This window comes from Platalea leucorodia, assembly GCF_965183815.1.
Source record: "Platalea leucorodia genome assembly, chromosome: 1".
In the NCBI taxonomy this organism is placed as follows: Eukaryota; Metazoa; Chordata; class Aves; order Pelecaniformes; family Threskiornithidae; genus Platalea; species Platalea leucorodia.
Genome location: NC_138823.1, coordinates 130,865,751 through 130,889,808, shown reverse-complemented (window position 1 = coordinate 130,889,808; position 24,058 = coordinate 130,865,751). Strand labels below are relative to the sequence as shown.

At 39.6% G+C, this 24,058-nt stretch overlaps 1 protein-coding gene across 1 annotated transcript in view; it reads right to left on the bottom strand.

Annotated features, from left to right (window-relative positions):
- The window catches only part of JAZF1 (JAZF zinc finger 1), a gene marked incomplete at both ends in the record, with an annotated part of 198,060 nt that overhangs the window by 27,130 nt on the left and 146,872 nt on the right, over positions 1-24,058 (bottom strand). The window contains one exon of the mRNA XM_082316086.1: positions 1,585-1,781. Within this exon, the coding sequence (XP_082172212.1) occupies positions 1,585-1,781 (197 nt within the window). The remainder of the gene's footprint in view (positions 1-1,584; positions 1,782-24,058) is intronic.

Below are 24,058 nucleotides of genomic sequence, written 5' to 3'. Positions count from 1 at the left end.
GATGACAAAAATGGAAATTCTGGGGTGAGGCTGCTGCAATGCAACTCAGTTGGTAGTCAATTAAAAAAAAAAAAAAACCTTCAAGAAAGAATATAGGTTTTTTGCTACCAGACTATTACAAACCCTAACATTGGAACAGGGCTCCAACGGGGAACTTGGAACAGAGGCTGCAGAAAGTGGAAGTTGGTATTATTTATAACCTGGCAGGCAGGACTCCCAGAAACTCAGTTAGCCAGAACAAGCTGATTCTCCTAGCTACAGGTAAAACAACACTCTGAGTAACTTAAAAAGTTTGAAAAATATGTAAATAACAAAAATAAAAGTATTTCAGTACACAAATACTGGCTTTTTTACTTTAGTATTTGATGGAACATGTTTCAAAGAGTACATTGCTAAACAATGTTCCTGACAGATGTGCAAAGTTATACTACCTGACCACATCGTGAATTAGCTTTCCCAGGAGGAGCTGCACAAAAAGTAAAACAAAAGAAAGCAGAAATTCCTTGACATCTGTAGGATGTCAAGGAAATGAATCACTTTGTTTCAAATAGGAGATAACTAAGAAAATCTTACTTCTAAAATTTTTTGTATTACATTAGGACTTTATCATTTACCTGTTCTCAACATGCTTCCCTTTTTCATATCCAGGGACACACTGAACAACCAATTCATTTCAGAACTTCCAGACAGAGTGTCGCAAGGACTGCTACAACTTTTCCATTTAATCATTAATACTAAAACATTAAATAGCTTATATAAAGCACATGGCATAGCAATTTATCAAAGCAGAAATGCTCATATGATTTTCAATTAAGAAGAATATGGTGAGCCTATTTATTACAGAACAGATGTATTATATGCATTTAGCTTTTTAGAAGGAAATATTGGTATTTAATCTGAAGTGTATCAGAATTATCTGACAAGATCTCTACCTAACGTAAACCAGACTGACTTGAGCCAAGAGATCTGGTTCAGCACAGCAAGCAATTTTCAGTTTCTCTAATCAGTGCAAAAAAATTCCCAGAAATTTGATACCTGGGAAAACCACTGGAATACTTGTTTTTGAAGAAAACACAGATCACTTCTTTCATACATTACTTTTTTTGAACCTAGTTTCCTAATGAAAGTCATGTTTATATGTTACATGTCTACAGCAGCTGAATATCCCTCCCTGTCCACTCATTTACCTAAAAAAAAGGAAAGAGGCACAGGGGGAGGGGGCAAGATCCCGATCACCTTTACTTCTATCTTAACCGGCACTGTACCACGTGCAGAGCTCTCCTACTGATACATCGGGGTCTTTTGCACATTTGATAATTCTGGTAAGGTTAGTTTCTTTGTGTAATAATTTCAGCTGTGATTTTTAAAGTTAGTATCCTTCTCTGCTTTAGCAAAGAGTTTGGAAACAAATGCCCAAACACATTTTAGAAATTGCAAACCAAATGCAAATAAAAGAGCCCAAAGCTTTTCTGTTTTATTTTTAGGGGTTCTTCTTCCCAACGCTTCAGTACGTCTGTTGTTCTTCAAATGCCATGTAGCAAAATTGCTAGTTTATTTGGGATAAACCAAACAGTAGGTGCTTACCTGTAGGAGTACTACTGCGAAACGAAGAGGAGGGAGTGATTGGAGGGGTGACTGGAGGAGTAAGGCTTCCACTGCTGTGGCGAGGTGGAGTAGATACATTCCCACGGGACACTGTGCTTGACAAAGTCAAAGAGAGTTTTGGCTGAATCTTTTTCTTCAAAGACTCCTGCTCACGTCGAGCTGCATCAGTCATAAATCTAGAACAAGGACAATCATGAGGATGAGAAGCTTGAAACACTGTCCGCAAGCAAGCTTTAGATAAAGTAAGTATTTTTTGCACTCAGTGACCAAATGGAGCTTCAAACTCAGCTATGACAAGTTCCTCTGCAACACAGAGATTTCAAGAATACAAATTTCTCCATCAACAGCTTTATTCCCATGTTCAAGATCTCGGTTATTTGCTTCTGATTTCCATAGAACTTACATTAGACATCTGCATCATGTGCAAACACACAAGTTTTTTTAAACTCCAACCAGAGATCAGCATTGCATGCAATATTATAACTATACTCAATCCTTTACAATAACTACACTCAATCCTTTGGGAAAAAATAGCTAAGTAGCTATAACAGAGAAAAACGTTAGGGGCAAATGTATTGAATCTGAAGGTCAAATGGGTAGTATGAATTAGACTGTGTAGATACATCATTTCCAACTTAGAATAATCACATCTTTTTTCTAAAGGTTTTAGACAACGTTGCCTGACATAAAAGATGTCCAATTAAATTGCAATTCCTCAAACCAGAGTTCCCAGCTCTTGAAAACTTTGGTTCTACAGAGGTCTCTCTGTAGAGCTTTGGTACATGCTGCTGAAGGCCTAATGCAACTCAAGGTTCAGCTCTGTGGGATGCTGAGAGGGAGTTCCACCAGCACAACGCAAGGTGTGCACCTGTAGTGCAGTAATTCCAGCAGTGCGACTTTTTGCATGGGATCTCTCACCTGGAATAAAAATAGCTTTTTTCACTTTTATTCTGATTCCTTCCAAAAAATAACAATTTAAGTGAAAAAGATCACTTTTATTCCAAGTGCCTGCACAGTTACACTAGAATACCCGATACTGCATTATGCTGACATTCAAAGCATCACTGCTGGCACCTGTGTTAACTCTCACTTGAAAGGACTGGGGTTCCCCCGCAACGGGATCGCTGCAACTCAGACTTCATGCACTTAGCATTCAGGCAATATTTTAATCCTTTGTCTTTCCCCTCCGCTGCATAAGGAGCCATCTTGAAGGATTCCTAAGAAGATGGGCTAAAGTAAATCACCTTGTCCATACAGTCCTCTGTCATTCTAAAGTACAAACTATGCCTGTTGGTGAATAAAACAATACGCACGAACATGTCGTACAGAGCAAGAAGTTAAGTTACACCCAGACATTTGTCTGACCAGGTTAGACAGAGTAAACCAGGTTTTAGCCAAGACACAAGCTTTCACATAATGAGCTCTTGCAACCTTGGCAAACCATGAAGGGCACATTCAGAGAGGTGAGAACGCGGTGCAGCCGGTACGCTGCACTCGCCTTGGAGCCAGTTGTCACCCGGAAACTCACATTTGCAATCCAGTAAGGGAACAGAATGACAAAAATTACCAGCAATTATTTGTATTGGACCAAGTGAGGGTGACCTGGCTTTCTTTCAATAGTCACACTCTCAGAGGAGCCTAGGAAAGAGAATGAGGCAGACCTGTGGATAGAAGTGGCCACAGAGAACAAGTCTGTGGAAGAAATAATGAAAATGCTGAGTTGTTGTATTGGGTATAGGTGGCAAGGTTTTGGTGGCGGATGGGGCTGCAGGGCCAGAAGAGGTCAAGGTCTGTCTCGTGGCCAGCCACAGCTGGTTTCAGCCAGCTCCACAACAGACCCACCACATGACACAGCTGAGCGCATCAGTGAAGCTGGTGGCACCTCAATGAAAATGGATTTAAGGAGGGGTAGAAAATGCTGGAGGGAGACAGGAGAAGGGAACAGAGGAGGAAACAACAGAGGGAATGAGAGAACAAGGTCAGAGGAGTAGGAGGTGCTGCATGGTGGACAGCAGGAACACCCCTGGAGGCACTGCAACCTGCGGGTGACCAACATCAGAGCACAGGACAAGAGTGACAAACAAGGGGCGGCAGCGAGAAACCGCTACAACTGGAGCCCAACCCCTGCACTGAAGGGACTGAGTGTGGCCTGCAGCGGTAGCAGGGGAGGAGGTTTGTGGTGAAGTGAGCCTGGGAGTGAAGGTGAGCCTGGGAAAGGGGGAGGAAAGGTGGCTTTTTACCCCCCAAGTGTTTTAGGGTTTTTGTTTTGTTTCTCAATAACCAATACCCGAATCAGTAATTAAATATTTATGCTAGTTGGAAATAAATTAAGTTAAATTCCCCAGGTTGAGTCTGTTTTGCCTGTGACAGTACTTGGTAAGTGATTCCTTTTATTTCAGCCCATGAGCTTTCTTGCTCCTGCTCCTCCTATTTTCTCCCCATCCCACTGGGGTCAGGGGCGTGGGGGTGAGTGAGCAAGCGGCTATGTGGGTACTTGGCTGCTAGCCGGGGCCAACCCATCACTCTATCCAATTTCTTGTCATGTGACAACTATATTTGCTATGCGAGCAAACTGCCTGTCGTGTGACTTGATGTTCCTTATCATATTGAGAAGACGTGGAAGCAACCCCTGATGTACGTCCAAAATCCAACAGAGGACTGGGAGATCCACCTTTAGCTCCCAAAGAAGAGCAGCAGACCCTGAGGAGAGGGAGGCAGAGGGAATACCACCACATCAGTTGTCTGGTTCACAGTTTATATCCTGCCATCGTATGAAGGATCAGGCCACAGGCTGGCTGGACAAACTCATTCTGCAGACCATAGTACCACAACAATTGCACTGAACATGACCATCAGGTCACATTGGGTCTCACAGCAATACTTCACATCTGCAACAGCATCTGCAACATGGTGCTGCAGGACAGTCCAGTTTCTTCTCTGGGCCTCAACCAACAGTTTAAATTAATATGAATCACTATATTCGTTTAGGCTCCATAGAAACCCAACATTTTGTGACTGCTCGCAACACGTGGGCTGTTTGGGTAGAAGCTGGGTAGATCCTACTGGCCATGAGTCCAGACTTGACTGCACTTATGGAGAGACTTCTGAGAAAAAACACCTCTTGTGGAACAGTAAGGGGTGCATAGGGAAGGAAGAAAGAAAAAAATGTTTTTCTAGGCATCTCTGCAAAATATGAAAGAAAAATTTGGCCTAGATATCAAAAAACCCATCTCTTTTGAAAAAGAGATTTGTGTACTTTCACACAGCCTCAAAACACTGTAGCATAAAATTTTAAGTACCCTTAGAGCAATAAAGATGTATCCCATCCACCCATACCATGAAGGCATTAATAAGCGGATCTTTGCCATGATACGTAACATCAACACGCAACCCACAGACATTAATAAACAGGTATATGACACGACAGCTTATCTTCTTTGAACAGAGACAATACATCATGTCAAACTCAGATATGGCATTTTTATGAAGTTAATATTTAAAAAGCAGATATCCATAGTAACAGTTCAGTTTTAAATTTCTCTTCTCTAAACAAGGGTGCAGATATTATTGACAAAGCAGTCGCCATATAGAAGTCTAAATTTCATTCAAGAAAGAAAAGTTAAAGGATCTTAATAAAATGGGCATTCAGTACACATTTGCTTTCCTCTAACTAGGAAGTGTCTAATTCACTATTTTTGGAATTTGTACTATGATGTATGCTTGCTTCTGGATGGGAAGCCTTATTCCTTAAGAAAATGTTATGGCAACATTATAAAGCCCTGAAAACTTGGAAGATAACCTCAAGTGTGAGGTATTAAAAGCAGCAGCATGAACGCTGCTATTTAATAAACTCAGCCACAAATAACAATGTTAAAATAATATTGAGGTATAACCAGTCTGGTTGAAGTCCATAAAAATCAGGAAAATTTGAAGTTATAGCTGAAACTTCTCCCTGTCCTGTTAACTCGCTCCCATTTGGGCTAAGCATGTTGGGTATATTCCAAAACGTCACTTGTTGTCTACACTGTGAACCTGAGAGAAATGGAAGGCAGAGTCTGTTGAGAAGTTCAGTTCTTGATATCTCAATTATGCAGTTTACCTTTTCAGATCCAAACAGTCCCATACATGTTTGCTGAAGCACTGGCAGTGCTATGGTTTTGAAAAGGAAACTTTTCTAAATGGATTAAAATAAAACATTTTTCAGTATTTTAATTGAAATGCAGTATTATACTTGTGCCTAACTATGGTGGTGTTCTTCAAAGCTTACAATATAAGCGTTTTAATGATGGGTATAGAATGACATTTCCAACTAAGGCTTTAATTTTCATGTTGAAAGTACATTATGGTTGCAACATCAAGTGCTCAGAAATGAAACATGCTTGAATTAAGGTTGAATACTGGTTTCTGAATTACATGATTGCATACAATTTTCCCTGCCTCATTTAAATGCACAAGATGTGTGGGAAACAGAAAATGAACTCTAACTAACAGAGGCTGCCGTAAGACCACTTAGGTTAAATCCCATCTCCTTGCTTAATAGTTTCTCTCACCATCTTCAGATCCATCTCCTTGCTGAGCAAATCTATCTCTGCTATTTTCAGCTCTTATTCTTAACTCCATAACCCTGCCCCTCTAGTTCCACCACTGCGCAGATTTTAGTCCTCTTTTGCAATCCCTGTTGTACAGGATTGTGTTTACACCTCATAAGCCTCTCTCTCCAAATTCACGTAGGTGCAGTGGAACACAGAGAATCATTCAGTTCCCAGCCATTCATTGACCCTATTTTGACAAACATGGGGTTTGTGTGCTTTCTTGCAGATGGTTCATAACATCAGGGAGGAGCCCATTCCTTAGAAAGAAATCTCTTCTAGCCCCATTTTTTCTTTCCTCACCCTTTCACCTTCCTAATAATTCAACTCCCTGCTCTAAAACACGTAGGTGCAATGATTTCTGAATCAAGTGCTTGCAGCAACTTTAATAACATAGGCAAAATATAGTATTTCCCCCTCCTCTCATTCCCTGGAATGGTTCAAGTATTTTTATTGAAACTTTCCCAAGAAATTCAGCCTGAAGGAGACACCCAGCATGGAAAATTTCAGCCCAAACAGCCGAATGTTGGCAACATAATAAGCAACTGAAACAGTCTTATAATGGAAAGTGTTGCACAACCTTCCATATAGGTGGCAATATAATACAAACAGCATTAGCTGTTGTGACCAACATAAAAAGTCACAAAAAAAGCAGGTGATGTTCAAATTTAAAAAAGCCTTTTTGAAATCAAACCTTTGCAATGTTTAGAAGTCCTGTCGCCCCCAAAAGCTTTAGAATCAAGAATGAACAGAAGCGGAGCACACTCTCCCAGAAATTTCCTTGAGCTATTAGCGTGTACCGACTGTTTCAGGATCTTGCCCCAGTATGATTCACATGATGATGTCAGAGTTAGTTTATCATAAAACTCTTACTACACACAATTCTAAGACAGTTTAAGAGCTCTGGACTCATATACCCAGACTGAGGGTAAGGGTAGTTATAAAAGTGAGTTGCAAATAAACTGAAAACTTCTACTCGAGATCTCACTTGAAAGGGAAAAAAACAAACAAGTTGCCCTTCAGAATATATTTTCTTTATAACAGTCATAAGGGTATGAGGCGCCCTTTCCTCCTCTTCCTCGCTGTTGTAGCTTGCTGATGCAGGAAGTTAGCCCTGCTGGGACCAGATCTGTTTCTATGTCCACAGACATTTACACAGACAGTGAAAAAGGTGCATCACAGCTGCCTTGTGCGATCTGAATATTCATTTGCTACATTTGGTTTCTTCATGATCTAGTCTCTACAACATAGGCAAACAGAGGAGATGATGTATTTGCAAGTCTACCATTCTCAGTTCTGCATACGCACACTAGAGAGGAGAGGGGGATTATTCTGAGCTTGCAAAATAAGCAGATCACACTGCAGAGATGCTCAAGCCCAGGACTGTTCCACAACACTGTCCAGTTGCACAGCAGTTTAAAAAAAATGACAGCACTACCTGACAATAACATGTATACCTTGTCCTGCGCCTCACCACTGACAAGCTTCACTAAACCACAATGGGAAAAGGCAGCAGAACAGAATTAGTTCTGACCTTTTCTCATTATCACACAGAAAATTATGGAAAAACATTAATAGTAGTAACATTAGGCTGATATTCATGTTTGCCTCATTTGGCTAACCTGTACGTCACCTTTCCCGGAACATAAGAAATCATGCTGCTGAGTTTCCACCACTCGTATTTCAGCAGACTGCTGCTTAACCAAATGCTTGGTCAACTTCAAGATTGATTGGAAAGAAGAGAAAAAAATCCATGTTGCTTTATAGCAGATTTGTGCTACCTTCTGGTTGTATTATATTTAGATCTAAAGTGGTCAAACGTACTTGACAGATGGGGCACACACTAGCTTAACTATGTACTGAAAGCCCCACATTAATTCTCCTGCTACTCTTTACACCTATCAGAGCAAGGTGCTGGTTGTATCTGCCTTTCTCCTCCATCTTTTCCCACTTTTGTCTCAAGATGTTTATGCAATTCTTTGTCAGTGCTGTACCAAGAGAAATAAGGAGGTAGGGATGGTAGTTTTAGCTCCTGGTCTCCCTCATCACATTAGCAGTGTTTAGTGAAAAAAAAAAAAAAAAAGGCTAGGACAGAAAGCACCTCTGGTTGCACAGTATTATAAAACTTCAGGAGGATTTGAAGAGGGATTAGGAGGAGTCACTTGTCAAGGCAGGACCCCATTTCAGGAGGGTGGGACTCTGTGGACTGTGAAGTGTGCTAGTGAACCCCTTAGTCAAGAACCGTCCTTCACACCCTTTGCTGCCTTTACAAGCAAAGAGAAAGCAACAGGGTATGGTTTAGCTAATGCTGGGAAAGAGGAGACAACTGTTACGTTGAATTATTATTGGGTTAAGGAGAAATCTGGTGAAATCTAAAGGGCAGGAGCTCAGCAGTAGGCTGTCTTGTCTCCTGGGACGGATGAAAGGCTTTTCTCAGTTGAACTTCACAAAACTGGGCCAAAGCAAAGACAATCAATGTCCCCAGTAACGCCTTGCCACACTATTTATGTGATAATGAGGAAAGAAACATATGAGCAAGTTTCATACCATCCATTAACTCAAATTATTTGGTGAACACCCTTAAGCACTTTCACATACCGTTCTTTGTAGTATGGGGGAAACAGAAGTATTCTGCAGCTCTGTACAAACCTCTCTTGCTTCACAGAAGCTATCAACCATTGTTTCCTTTAGAGATCTTCCATTACAGTTTTAGCAAAACTCTAAAAAGAAATGTCAGTGTGAAAAAGCCCCATTAAGATGTGTGCATAGTCACACACATGCCTCCACACTATTTAGATTACAGAGTATTTGCATAGTGCTAAAGCATACGATTTATACAAAACTCCCTTTTGCTTGTCTTTTTTTTCTGATTTCACAAAAAGCATCAAAAATGGGGAAGAAACAGCACAAAATAATAATCCCCTCTCATTCCCCCAGACCTATATCACATTTCACAACAGGCCCTAACCAGATCAAACAAATCATTACAGGGCATTTCTAAGCTTCTGAAAAGAACACTTTCAGCCCAATATATATCGTAGAAACACCATGCATCTAAGTTGGACTTCAACATGCACATTCCTCTGAGATCAGGTCTTACAAAGGAGGGAGTTCACTGTTCATTCTCAGTATCAGTCGTACTCAGCCTCATCTACTGAAAGCTTTCCCTATGTCCTAAATAAGGAATATTTATGACCAACTGATGAGTATCTTAGAGAGATGGGACAGAATCAGATTTCTTTTTATTATTAGTCTTCGGAATAATTTATTGCTGGTACAATTATTTCATTTCCATTATTCAACCTGTTTTCTCAAGATGTAAAAGTATTATCACTGCAAAATCAGGTATAGTGTAATAAGCATTTTTCTGAATATGTGCATCTTCAACAGATGTAGTAGAGATTATTAGCATGCACATGTACCTTAAACAAAAAAGTTAAAAGCAGACTTTGCATTGCATTTCTGCCTCATCACTGAAAAGACTTGAACACCACATACAGTCATACTCTCATTGCTGTCAGTTAGGAAATCTGTTCAATATGAGCAAGAGTTCAGTGGGTTTACTTTAATTGCCTGCTCTTCACACATTCTTAAAAGATACAATGAGACACAATAAAACATCCACCAAGTAGATACTTCGTGCTTCTAGCATGGAAAACTGATTCAGAAGATTGAGTAATTTCATATTTAAACATAAGAGATGGTGATATGCCAAATAATCTATTATCACTCAAATGGAATAAAAATAAAGCAGCAATTACCTATCCATCCCAAACTGTACACTTGCCTACAGTAAAACGCGTGTTTATTCACTATTTATCAATACAAGCAGTGTTAAAAGTAATGGAAAGGAATTTAGTATCTCTCTTGATTGTGGGAATATACAGACAATAAACGTCAGCGTGAATTACATTTCACATTTAGGTTAACATAAATCCCAAGCACTGGACATAACCCCACCTTCCCATTTCCTATTTATTTAATATATTATATATTTAATGTATTTATTTTAATATTTTCTCTTTGGGAAAGAGTTCTTTTTCTTCTGTGTTTTTTTTTTCCCCCTCCTTTATTCTGTTAGCACCATGCTTACACTTATTGTACTATATCTACTTTTCACAAAGCACCAAAGTAATCTTTAATTTAAAATTAAAAAAACCAAACCAAAACAAAACACAGTGTTGTATGTTCCCCCCACCATAAAAATAGCTGTTGACTTAGAAATTAATGTTTTGTTCTGAATCTTCCAAAGAATGTGGGGTTTTTTTGGTGTGGTGTTTTTTTTTTTTTTAGGTTTTTGTTTGTTTTTTAAGTGACATGGTATTTTGGCCTTTTCTTTCTTGAATTTGTGCAGCAAATGCAAAAACCAAGACTGCATTTTATTTTATGTTGTTTTTTTTTTTTTTAAATTGACAGAAAAAAATGCATACTGGATAGATAACATTAGAACAGTCATGTAACCAGGACAGATGCAGTCTTATTTTAGATATTTCATTCACAATGAAAATTCATTACTCATCCCCTAAACTGATGATGGGGACTCGAGGAGAAGCCCACATCATCCTTCTGCCGTTGTTAAAATAAACAAATGACATTTCTGTGTTAAAAGGGAACAAAATTAGAGCTCACCAAAACCAACTTAAGAGAGCACCAGTAATTTCCAAAGCATTAGAAACATACTGCTAGTTCTCTTCCTTTCCCCTCCCACTCCTGCCCCATTTTTTTCCACCCTATATTGAAGTAAATGAGTGAGTTTCAGAAAGGAGCTATAACTTATCTGCAACTTCAAAATTCTGTAATTTTCACAGAGTGAGAGGCAATAGTTAAGCAAAAGAGATACTTCAAGGAGGTAATTAACACGAAGGCAACCGCTGTTAGGCATGATATTGTCACCTCTGTTACAAATAAATAAGAGTTTAAAAAGTTGTGATAACCCTCTCAAGCACAGCCGATCAAAGTGCTCACTATGCTGTGCTCTGCCTTGACATCAACTTATTTCTTATCAAACTAATTCCAAAGTTTTACCATTGGCAAAAAAAGGAACATTCAGGTGGTGTAAAATACTTGCAGACTTTCTCGCAGTTGGGATAGATTTTCAAAACGCTGCAGCAACCCCCTGCCTTTAGCGTAATGTAGCCGTCGTCATTTCAGAAATCATCCTCCCTGCATTTACTAACAGACTTATTAGAACATTCATCAGCCTTGGCTTTCCTTACGGCCGTTAACGAACAAACCAGTCATCGCCTGCTGCTAACAACAGATACTTTATGGATTATTGCTTAATTAATTGTTGAATATAACTTAATGAATCCTTACATTTCAGTTCATATCCTTGTTAATATACAAGAATAATGTAATGTCACACAGCCATAAAATGTTGGAGACCAAAATGAGAATCTTAGCAGATGTCAATAACGTGAAATACAAAGGAGTAGCTGTACATTTAAAGTATTTTTTAAAACACATAATTTTAAAAATGCACACTGACAGTTTTAAATTTGCATCACGTATACAAAACCCCCAAATTAATTTTCTTCGGGTGAAGTTACTATAATGACTAAAGACTGTCTCACATGAAAGAGTACTGATGGTATCTTTTCAGTAATACTCTAACTTAACCTATCAGTTATTCAATTTAAATATTGTTAATTCACATTTTATCACTTACTGGACTACTCTGTGCTTTCACATGAATGAAGTGCAAAATTCTTGAAGGCAGAGTAAAAATTTAACTTTTATTTTAGTGGGAGGAAAGTGTGGGGGAGTTAAATTGTATTTGCCTTTTTATTTGTAGAAACTGTAAACTTTAATAAATTTCCAGTCTCCTTCGAGAAGATGGAATTAAGCTGCTCATAGAATAAAAATAAGGGGTCTGTATCTCCTAAGTTTGACTCAAATCTCAAAATAGTTCTTATGTGGGACTAAGTAGTGTACCAGCCCTGCTCTGGCTCTCCGCACAGGCTCCAGTATTGTCAAATTGCCTAGTTCCAGTAGGACATTTTACTTTCAGATGTGCTTAACCTAAAATATCATATTTTTTTCCATTACTGGTCCACCCTCTTTCCTTCTTGAAGAGCTTATTATAACTATTTATGTAAAAACAATTTCTTTCAGTCAGCCCTACATAGAAATAGATCTGTGTACACATGACATGCACTTTTACTGTTGGACTTGGTTTGGTTTTATTGATGCCTCAAGGACTTCTAGCTTTAAGAAGCAGGGAGCTGAAATGTCAGATATTTTTTTCCTGCAATGTTCCATTTATGTCTGGGTATTCTTGTGTCACTTCATACCGAGTTCTTCTGAGAATTCAAGTCAACACCCAAAGACAGATTCATCAAGCAAGAATTTAAAAACAGATATTATCATGAAGTAATTCCTATTAGCTATAAGGCTGTCTAATATCAATCTGCATAAATAAGCCAGTCTTTGGTATTTTACACAGTAGTAGGTAAACACATTAACCAACACGTTTTTCAGTCTTTCAGAAATGTATCACGTACTGTCTGCAGTGGCTCCTCCAGCAGCATCAATGCAGTAAGCAATCCAGAATACCCATTCAACAAAAATCTTGTTAAAAAGAAACTGTGGTAATAAGCTGCATAATAAATTAATTCTTAAAACCTATAGATGCTGATTTTCTTTCAAATACAAAGACATCAAAGTCACTTACAGTGCATTCTCTGTTTTAGTTCTAAAGAAACACTAAATCTGTTCGGGAGAACACTGTACAGAATATGATCCTCCCATTGAGAAAGAGCATACAGCTCTCAAAAGATGCTCTCCCAAGCTGTAAGTGAATATTTAGATGGAGAAGCATTTTTTAAAACTGATTTATAAATCTGTATTCAGAGGACTGGGTGGAGTAAAGCTTATAATGGAAAATTGCAGCAATCTCAGCATTAGGAATGTGAAATGTCTGGTCTTAATAAACCAAATTTTCAGGCATCGTGAGTTGTTTGGAAGGACGATAGCAACTTACAAACAACCCAGCCCCACTAAAATCGCAAACTGAACATTCCCAATCCTTCAGACTCTACTGCAATGAATCACACATCAGTAAAACAGCCGATATGAAAGATTCCTCCTAAAAGTCAAGAAAGTTCAGGTGAAGGTAGACAAGGAAAAGTGGAAAAGGAAGACCATAACCATCATATGTTTTTGTTCTTTCATACAATAGGAAGAACAAACTCTCGTTTCTGGAATTACGTGCTATTTTAAAAATGTACCTTTCTACACTTCAAGCTGATTTGCCTGGAGGAACAAATGACTGACAAAGTCAACAGTTCATTATGCAATCACTGTATTAGTAGTTTGGGGGGGAAAGTACCTAAGAATCAAGAATAACTCCTGAGGTCCCATTATTCGGCTGTGAGGTAAAAAGCAGAACGCTGATTTGCATTTTGAAATTTTGTCCCCGTTAGTCTCGGGGTGTGCTATGGTACCAGACCCAGGCACGTATGTGAGAGCAGTAAATCCCCCAGTTTTGCTCAGTCTAACAGAAACCATTCCCTCTCGTCCCTTGCCGGCAGCCACCCTCCCACCTCCAGCTCGGAGCTGATCTGATGAAACCAGCGAAACCCTGCTAGGATGCGGAAGAAAAGGACTGACATCTGAATAACTAACAATGCGCTGCCTCTCAGGCAGACAGCAGGGAAGTTCCTTCAGCGCTGTTTGATCTGCTTCGCCGGCGTTATTGCAGAAAGCTGGTTTTTCATTAGGTAAGGAAAAAAGCCTGAAGTTGCGATGCAGCCTGCTAAGCGAGATTACAAATGCACCGTAACACAATGATTGAAGAGAAAATAGATGGTGTAATACAGAAAGGCCTAAGACTTGCAAGTGGAAAAAAGTATAAATGACTATTTTAATTAATTTCCTAATGTAAAACACAGCTGTAGTCATGTTGGCAAATATCACCTGCCTGTTTTGTTTGTTAAATGAAATCATGCTCTTTAATTGGGTCTTAATGTACAAAAGTATGTTTTATTTACTTTTTATTACAATATCAGTATTTTAACTTTCAGTTTGCTTGTGCAAAAGCTTTATAAATTACTTGAATCACTTAAATCTGAATACTATAATCTGCAGTTACAATGTACCAGTTTGAGTTTCAACAATTAAATGCCTTTTTTGTGGACTCCCGCTGCTATGTGAACTAGCTGTAGGCTATTAAAATAATGAGTCCGGACTGAGTCATCTGATCTCAGCCTTGGTGCAAAGCCTGAGGAAAAGGACTTAGCCCACAATTCCTAGCCTGTTTACCAGACTAAGACCAGACTGTTGGAAGCATTATCCCCCCGCTGCTCCCTTCCCCCCTCCCGCCGCCGCCGCCGACTGCACTTTGCTGGGGGAAACGCGGTGTCACAGAGCCCTCTGCAGGCGGGCCCGCCTCGCCTCACCGGCCCGCCTCGCCTCACCGGCCCGCCTCACCGCCGCCGGCCCGCCTCGCCTCGCCTCACCGGCCCGCCTCGCCGCCGCCGGCCCGCCTCACCGGCCCGCCTCACCGCCGCCGGCCCGCCTCGCCTCGCCTCACCGGCCCGCCTCACCGCCGCCGGCCCGCCTCACCGGCCCGCCTCGCCGCCGCCGCCGGCCCGCCTCACCTCGCCTCACCGGCCCGCCTCGCCGCCCCAAAACAAGCCGCCTACTTACTCGCCCATCGTTAAGAGTCGCCTTTTCCAGAAGGGTCCGGAAAGGGCTGTAGGCCAGGTGAGGCGGGAAAGTACTCGTCGGGGGAAGGCGGGAAGTCCGTGATCACCAGCATCTGAGAATTCGGGATGCCCGAAAGATCTCGCTTTTTCGAAGCGTGGATTTATGAAGCCAGGCAGTGTAAGGAAAGGGGACTTGGTGGCCTAGGAGATCGCCGACAGGCCCGTTGCACCATGGCTCCTAAACATGATCAGCTTGCATGCCGCAAAAATACCACAGTAGATTTGGACACCCCAAGGATGCTTTAGATAATTGGGCCTCATGTAACTCCATAAACGTGAAACACTGTGTCAGTAACAGTAATGAGGAACAAAACCTAAAATCTTCACCTACTTCACTTTCAGAAACATCAGCAGCAGCACCCATCTCAGAGGGAACAGCAAAAATCTCGCATCTTCTAGAGGAATCCAAAAGCACCGGCATTCACTTCTTATTTTCAACAACACGAAATAAGTCTTCCTACAATGTCAGTGTTTTAAATACATACACACACACGGCATGTGCACATGGTGCTGCGTAAAGCAATATCTGCCTCAGCTCAGACTCCAGCTGGTATCCAGGGACTGCTATATTCTATATTATTTTTAAGTTGGTTCGTGTGCCAAGATGTATAATTTATCTACTTCCTTGATCTTTCCATAGTTTTTCATACTGTATGAATACGTAAAGGGGAAATAATTAAACTGAGAGCTTTCTCTAATGAATCTCCACAGCTTTTTTAGCAGATTTACCATCATCATTTCCACTTACCACTCTTCTGGAAAAGATCAGAGCTCTACCTTGCACACTTCTTTCTTTACACTCCAATTACATTTACATATATTATCAATCCATACTTGCATTTCTGCCCTGTTCAACAACTTTGCTACACCCAAGTGATGGGCATACTCAATGCATTATCGATATTATTCCCCCACTCCTTTTGACTTAGGGTCCTTTTGATCTCAGCCCTCTCCGTTTCACACCTCTGCTCCGGTTTAGGTCTTCTGCCCCGATTAGGAATCCATGTTGTGAATTTAAGTAGCACTGTATTGTTGCTTGTACATGTGTTCATATATATACACACACATGCACACACACATATATACATGTATACACATGCACACTCTATTGCATAAATATAAATTAAATATATATATGCATATTAAACATACATGTATATTCTTTTTTTCATTTTAGTAGCCAAGTGAAATCACTGCTTTTGAGGGCCAAAATAATTAAATAATGAAGTTTAAAAAATTTGTGGCCAAGATAATACGGCTTTTGGAGAGCTCTTATTCATGCAGCACATACCTAACAGGATTCAGCACACACAACAGAATTACCAATTTGTGTGATTCCTGACGGTTCTCTAAGGTAAACCTTGACGAAAGAATCTGTTATGAGAGGAGGACCACAGCATTTATATCAGGAAGGGAAATACTGTAACCCCTGTAGTTTTAGATTTTTTTTAATGTGGTTTAAACTCTAGAAGAGTTTGCAAATACACTTTGAGAACATCTTAAAAGCTCACAAGCCAGAAAGTAAGAAAAGAGAAACTTAACTATTACTCAAATTTTGAAATACCACAATAAATTGTGATCAGGTCTGACATGATTTTTGAATTTCTGAGGTTGTCAATAATGAGACACAACATGATGCATGCAAAACATTGCCCTGTGTCCCTTTCTGCATCCAGAAAGGCTGGCAAACAGAGGGAACGTGGCAGAGAAAATTCAGAAACAGCCTCAAAACACCACTACCACTATCTCCATTCTTCAGTTAGTGCCTAAGCCGTTATGCCACGGTATCTTGCAATACATATTCTAATTCTTGTTTCAACTACCTGCAAAACGTTAGTCTAATAAAATGCTTTCAATGCCAATTTCTGCTCATTCTATGTAGATCCTAAACCACACCAACAACCTCTGCGCAAACATTAGCCATGTTTAATAGCTGACCTGACCAACTACAGGGACTTGAAACCTCTGGCCCTCTCAACTGGCACAGTGGTTCCCACAAGCGTATGCTTAGTGGTTCCTTGATGGTCTACAAAATTACATTAAACGGCATTTCATTAGAAGCCAGAGGGTAAAATTTGGTGCATTCTGGTCTGAGAAAAATACTGAGTGTTGACTCTGGTCTGCTGAACTGCTACACTGGAGAACCACTGTCCTGATTGAAAGGCACAGGGCCAGGGTTTGCTCCTGCTTCTGTCCTGAGCATCATAGGTGAACCTCCGCGAGGGCATTTCTCAGCTGCGCATCTCACCTGAAACCCAAGCGGCCCCGCAGTGAGGGGCAGTCCTCTCACATCAGCGACGCCATGTAGAAAGAGAGAGAGGTAAAAAGCAGACAACGAAATAGCTTCTTGTTGCTTGCTTGTCACAAGTATTTAACACACTTTGCTTTACATATTAACATAATACTCTCTTTGGAGATAGGAGGACTTTTTTTTTTTTTTAAATCTTTGGGATATTGATTTTCATATTTGATTTCGTTCACTGGGGCTAAAAATCTATTAAACCTCCCCACTCCTCTTCCCACTCTGTCCACCTTCCAAGTCTGCTTTGGCGTATTCCTACCACATAAACTACCCACCAAATACTGAGAGACTGGAAGGATACATGTCCTTTTCTTTTTTTCCCCCAAACCTACATCAAGCACCAGAGGAGTCATTTTACAACCTACAGGCTTGGAGAACGACTTATGGACTGCTGTCACTATAAGTCAATAATAGCTACCCCTAATACTTTTCATTCATCGATCAAGATCTACGGTAAAAAACTTCACTTTTTCAGCATAAGACACTGACAGAAAACTTTGCCTCTTGCAAATCTTTTAGCCAGATTTTAGCAAGAGCTTTTAATCTTCAAATACATTCCCTTGATTTAATCCAAGTCCTCAAAAATGTTTTAGCTGTTTCTAAGGCCAGCTCCTTAAAATGGATTTTTTTATTCCACTTCTGTATTTATCGATCAAAAAAATTCTAAAGGCTGTTCTAAAAATAGGATCAAGGTAGAGCTCAAATCATGGTTCAGAACGGATTTTTAAAACCTATTTTCTACAGAAATTATGAAATACAATGATAAATATTTCACAATTTTTCTTGGAGCTGACTTCCTAGAAATGCCAAAAGACAGTTCTAATCAGTCTTTCAACAAGTAGAGGGGGACAAAGAAACATTTCAAAGAAGGAAGAAGGATTTTTTTTAACACCTGCAAATGCAAAAGTTGTGTGATGAACTGTCTTCCCTTAATCATTATCTTTTTCCTTCAATTTTAGTATTCTTTTTTCTGTCCAAACTGATTTTATAGAACAGTTTTTCATTCATGGAAGCCGATTTTTACTTGAACTGCTACTTCTTTATAGTAAATTCTCAGCATGACTAAACAATATAGGAACAGTGCTTTCCAACAGATTCTACTCAAGCACTTTTAAAGCTACTGGGATTTTCTGGATCACTCGGGTAGGCTTGCCCATTGATGCAGACCCCTTTCTATAAAGGGGGATTCTGCAATTGCCTTTATAGTATTTTCCTATGTGAGTTGTATGTGAATGCTCACATATAATCAATTAGAATACTTAAACTCCTCTCTGCCCCCGTAATAAATCATGTCTATTGTGCTGCATAATTGAGAGGAAGGAATAATGAAATCCTATATGCAGGGTCCGTATCTTTTTCTAAAAGGAAGGCTCATAAAGGTCTGAATTTTTTGAAAGCAAAGTATGAATTTAATAAAACTACGAATTTTAATGACAACTGTGAAAATAAGAGTAATAAAAGATACTAACTTAAATGAAAAAAAAAAAATCTTACGTTGATTTTGGTACTGTCTGAAAGCCCTATTTGTCCCTTAAAAACAAACAGATTCAGTGCATTTTTCAATAGCTGTGCAGTAATTACTGCAAAGCTATCAAATACTTGACCCTACTTTGATAACCCTAAATGAGATGTTCAGATTAAATGTATTAAATGTAAAGCTGGATATTGCTGAACATACTCTTGAGCTGGAGCGTCCTTTACCCTAGCAGTGTCAAAAGCCTAAACAGATGTAATACTTTTATTTGCTTTTGCTGCACGTTATTGTAAAGCACTGTAGTCTACCAAAAGGAGAAGTTAGCACCAAAAGTTAACACCCTCCCCAAAAGTTACCTCTTTCCCTGTTAGGTAATAAACTTCACAGTGATACAGGCTGATCTGTTTTCAGTGGCGACATAACAGCAACTTGCTGGAGCTGCTCAGAACCATTTTTATCATCTCCCACTGACACTGGAGTAATTGAAAACACTTGCACGAGGTGCTCAGCAACTTGCAAAAATCAAATACGAACACCAGCGAGCTTCAGCGCCGCTCGAATCCTGCACGCAGCGGAATGAAACCATCAGGGTCACCACAGCACTTGAGTGGCAGCCAAGGTAAGTAGAGTAAGATGGGAGCGCTACCATAGAAAGACTCGATACTGGGGGTGTTCACATTCTTGTCAGCAGCGACTTGAAACAGCACATGGCAACCTGATGGGACAAGATGCTGCAAAGGTGAATTAAAATATGCAGAACTGGGCAGGGGAGAGAAGTTAGGAGTAGCTAAGGTGTGCATTTCACTTACAATAGTCCCATGATAACAGAAAAGGAGAGTTAGTTAAAACTCAAGTACCGCAACGGAAGCTCAGTGTTAAGAAATAAATAGATAAAATGACATTCTCATTCCAAACAGCTAACCTCATATAAGTGTCCCTAAATCATCAAGATTAGTAAGGCATTGCCCAATTCTCCAGTTAAAAACAGAAGTATGTCCATGTATGCCCATGAACTCACTGAGAAAACTCTCTCTAGATCATGATCACTCAACTCTCCCTGTAACTTCCCAACTGGAGGGGAGCATCACCCTCGCTTGATCTGACATTGCACAACTGGAGAAGCACTTTAGCACACCACAGGCCTCGGCATACAGGACTGCCAAGAGAACGGGAGCTGCATAAGAGCTGGCACAGTTTATGGGGTTAAAGTCCCAGCACCATGTACAGACTGCTCCCCCATCCTCCCAGGGGTTTTGCTGCTTAACTCGTATGGGCCAGAGCATAATTTCAACAATGCCAATGCTTTCCTCATTTGGAATATGGGAGAGCACAGGTGATGAGGATTAAGAGAAAATAAAATTTGAATATCTTCAGCATAGCTGAGGAAAACCACACCGCGGTGTCACGATTTAATGGCAGAAACATGAACACAAAAAGCATAAAATTTAAAGCAAACTCTGACAGAAAATAAGCAACCCCCCCAGAACGCTAACCCTCCTGTCCCCCAACCCACACAACTGATGTAGGAGTGGAGGAGGGAAGTTACTCAGAGTAATATTGGCAGCAATGAGCAGAGGAGAGCTAATGGAAGAAACAGAACAGTTCGATCAGCTATGACATCAGGCTATCAAAAACAATCTGACCATTATCACATTAAAAATCCATTCAAGTAAACAAAACAAAAATAGAGATGAGAACAGAAAGCTCAAGGCTCACTTTACTAATGGATTAATGACTATCATTAGTCGGTAACACTCTAAAAAAAAAGAATCTATGCAGCTAAACATTATTACCCACGTTAATCAGTTCATACTGAGAATGCTGCCTCTCTGCCAAAATCTGGTGCTAAACCAGATAGACGTATTCTGCCGATTTCCCTTCCAAGAGCTGATGCAGTGGTTGACTTGTCTTCTTAAGCCTTTGGCTATCACAGCAAGTCAGAAATTGGAAAATAAGTCTTCATAATTTTTACCCATTAAAAAAAGGAGTCTTCTCCAGAGCACACAAACACCAGAACAGCCACAGAACGAAGTCTGAAAATTTATTTTAGATGAGCATCTTAAATAGCTCTTAACTTTTCAAAGAATAACTTAATGATCCATTCACTGTGGATTATAAACATACATAAAGGCCCTTACATTTAAATAAACAGAGGGATAACATTATCTAATGAATGGGAGTTGGAAATATCCTGACTTCAAATTAAAAAAAAACCAACACCTAGTTAACAGTAAGGAAAATTTACCAAGTGAAATGAAGTTTGTCATTTGGCTTCAAACCAGTATCGGATGTTTTTCTAAAATGTATGCTCTACTTCAAATCACAAGTTACAGAGTTTGGGCTATACTCACGTCTCAAAAGAGTACAACTCCTTTGCAGAAGTGGTGAGGGAACTTCCTTGCCTGTGTTACACCTGAAGTAAGGCTAAGTAGCCGTAAGGATCTATCCCATCAAAAGCTTTATAAACCTTGATACAGATGATTGATCAGGGGCCTGTTCACAGCTTTTAATTGTGAATCTCTCTCCAGAGCCATTTGAGAGAGCTACTGCTTCATGAGAGGCGCGGGAAACCACTGTTGTGTGGTTGGGAAGAACCTCCTTCTATTAGCTACTGAGATCAAGTTAATCTTTCTAAGTCACCACCAACTCATCTCCATGCAATACACATAAACCTCCTAATCTACCTCTCCAGTCCAGTGTACTTCACTCACCTAATCTTGCTGGTTTACTTGACTTCACTGATACTGCCCTTCATGCAGAGAGAAGAGCTTAATTTGGCTAGTCTGAACTATCTCCTTGAAAAGCATCTCTCTCCTCCATTGATTAACGAGGGAGGCAGTTCAGCCTTCCCTGGGGAGTCTAATCCCTGCTTTCTGTGAGCACCTTCTCAATGTCAACTACAGATACTGATCAAGAAGATACCACCGACCAGATGAGCAATCTTTCATATCACAGTTCATTTTACCCTCGACATTAGCAGGGGTTTTTTCCCCAGTTTTTATTAAAAAACTCTGAGTCAATTTGCCAGGGAAATTACACAGAAGAGATAAGGTATGAAAGAGAAACCTAAACGTCCCAAATAATTTTTCAGGTAAAGTATACATAAGACAAGCAGTGACTGTCACCACGCTTAAGAGTCCACAGAGTTGGCCTCTAAACTATATGTTGCTTGAGTACAGTTTATCCCATGAGGCCACAAGTAAAGACTACCTTCCTGCTATCAGATACTTAGGAAAAAGTACTTATATAACCGTAAAAGACGAGGCCACATGTTTGCACTTTGGGCAAATTTCGGAGAGCTTCCTCTAGCACAGAAGACATACAGTAAGAGTTTTCATTCCAAAATGCTAAATTACAGACCGTAAAAGATGTATAACATCAATACTACAGTTGTCTTCACATGGTGGTTCTCTGTTGTCATCATAAGACTCTGTTGCCATCATAAGAACTTAATTTAACAGGTAAACAAAAGAGATGTTTTAATGTACAAAACCTAGCCTTTTAAGAAACATGAATAGTTGCTTCTGTGGTGGTTCTGTTTCTTTTTTTTTTTTTTTTTTAAATGAAAACTTGGGGATAATCAAGACAATCAGCACGAAGAACCATAAAGATTTAGCTCTCTACATGTCTTATTTATTTCCACTTTGGAATAAAGTGCTTTCAAATATTCTGGCTATTTCACCACTGTTGTTCTTGGTTTTGCAATTCTTAGTCAAGGAAACGAACATCACTAAGAAACTAGTAACTACATGTGGGAATAAACAGCTGAATCAGAACGTACTTTTCCCACTCCTCTATCATCATCGTCCAGGAACTGACGAAAGAGCCCACAACTGGTTTCTCTGTTGGGATAATCATCACCTCCGGGTTCGTAAGATACTATCTCACTGTCTTCTTTAAAAATAAAAAAAACATTAAATAATTAAAACCAGGACATGTAGGACTCTGATGAGAGAGGAGGAGGAAAGGACTAGTTTGAAATTTTGGTATAAAGGTTACGCTGAATCTGGGAAATTCTGAGTTTCTCCTCACATACACCAGTGCAACAGGGGCACGCCTCTTACAGTGTGAGACATGCCAGTTGAGAGAACGAAGCAACTCACTTCATGTTCGCTGGAGGAAACCTCTGCTGGTATTTCAAACAAAACTAGTTTCTATTTTATTTACTTACAGGCGAAACTGCTATACAAGAAAGCATCTAAATCTCTTTTTCCTACCCGTTGAACTCAACTGGAGAATTCTCTCCAACTGTGCTGTAAAAACACGGCAGGGGAAGGCAATACCACATTAAAACAAGCAACCCGAACCAACCTCTGGGATGACTTGCCCACTATTTGATTAATTTTTTTCAGTAACAACCCATTCAGTTGAGTTCTTGGGTGTGGTTGCTAGTCCAACATACACACCTGCATACTTCTGTATTGCCTTCATAAAACCAGATGCATTTTCCTTATATATACAGTTCTGTGTTTCCTCTGGCTCCTCAGTAGAGCACTTCTTATCTAAAAACCCACTGCTATTCACTTCTAAAAGCCAAGAAGACGAAGTCTACACCAAAAAACTCACCAACTTCAATGGCAACAAACTTAACTGCCCAAATAACAAGCTCTTTTAGGAAATTCCTTGGCCTTCAAGTCATGACTTGCATTGTACAAACAGTTTCTGCAGTGCTTAAAATAATGCATTTTATTGCAAGCTCATAACAAAATCTGCAAAGAATAATTTGATTTCTCTTCCTAATGTTAATAGGATTATTTATATATTTAACAGTTAAATAGCTTTTCTTCAGGCCTTTCCTAAGTTTAAGGCTATCTGTTTTCACTTAAGGAACAGTCTTCTGCCAATACTTTTTTGGTACGTTTGCAACTGCTGAACAATGAAGTGAAAATATAATTGCTAACGTGGCTTCAGTCTAGAATAAACACACGATTAATAATATTTTATTTAGGTTTAGCCATATTTTTCTTAACCTTTATAGAAATCTTGAATCATGGCATATTAATGAATTTTATTAGATTTCACAAGTTGTAGAAGATGTCTTTTATCAAACTAACTCCACATGTATTGCTGACAATACTTTGTAATTTACACTCTAATGAGAAATAAAACATAATTCTAGCAGGGTCTGCTCTTAATACATTTTAGCCTAATCCACTACAACAGATTTTATTTGGCTCTTAAGTATTGAGCTTCCTGTCTAGAACCCCTCTGCTATTTACACGCAAAAGACCACACTAACAACAGATTTCTGTAAAGAATGCAAGGGGACCTCTTGTTCTACTTTTACCCTTTCAGGATTTGATTATTCTCGTATGTTATAAATTGCATCTGGAACTAGGCAACAGTATATCCATTTTCAGGTCTGAAGCTCCTTCTCCAC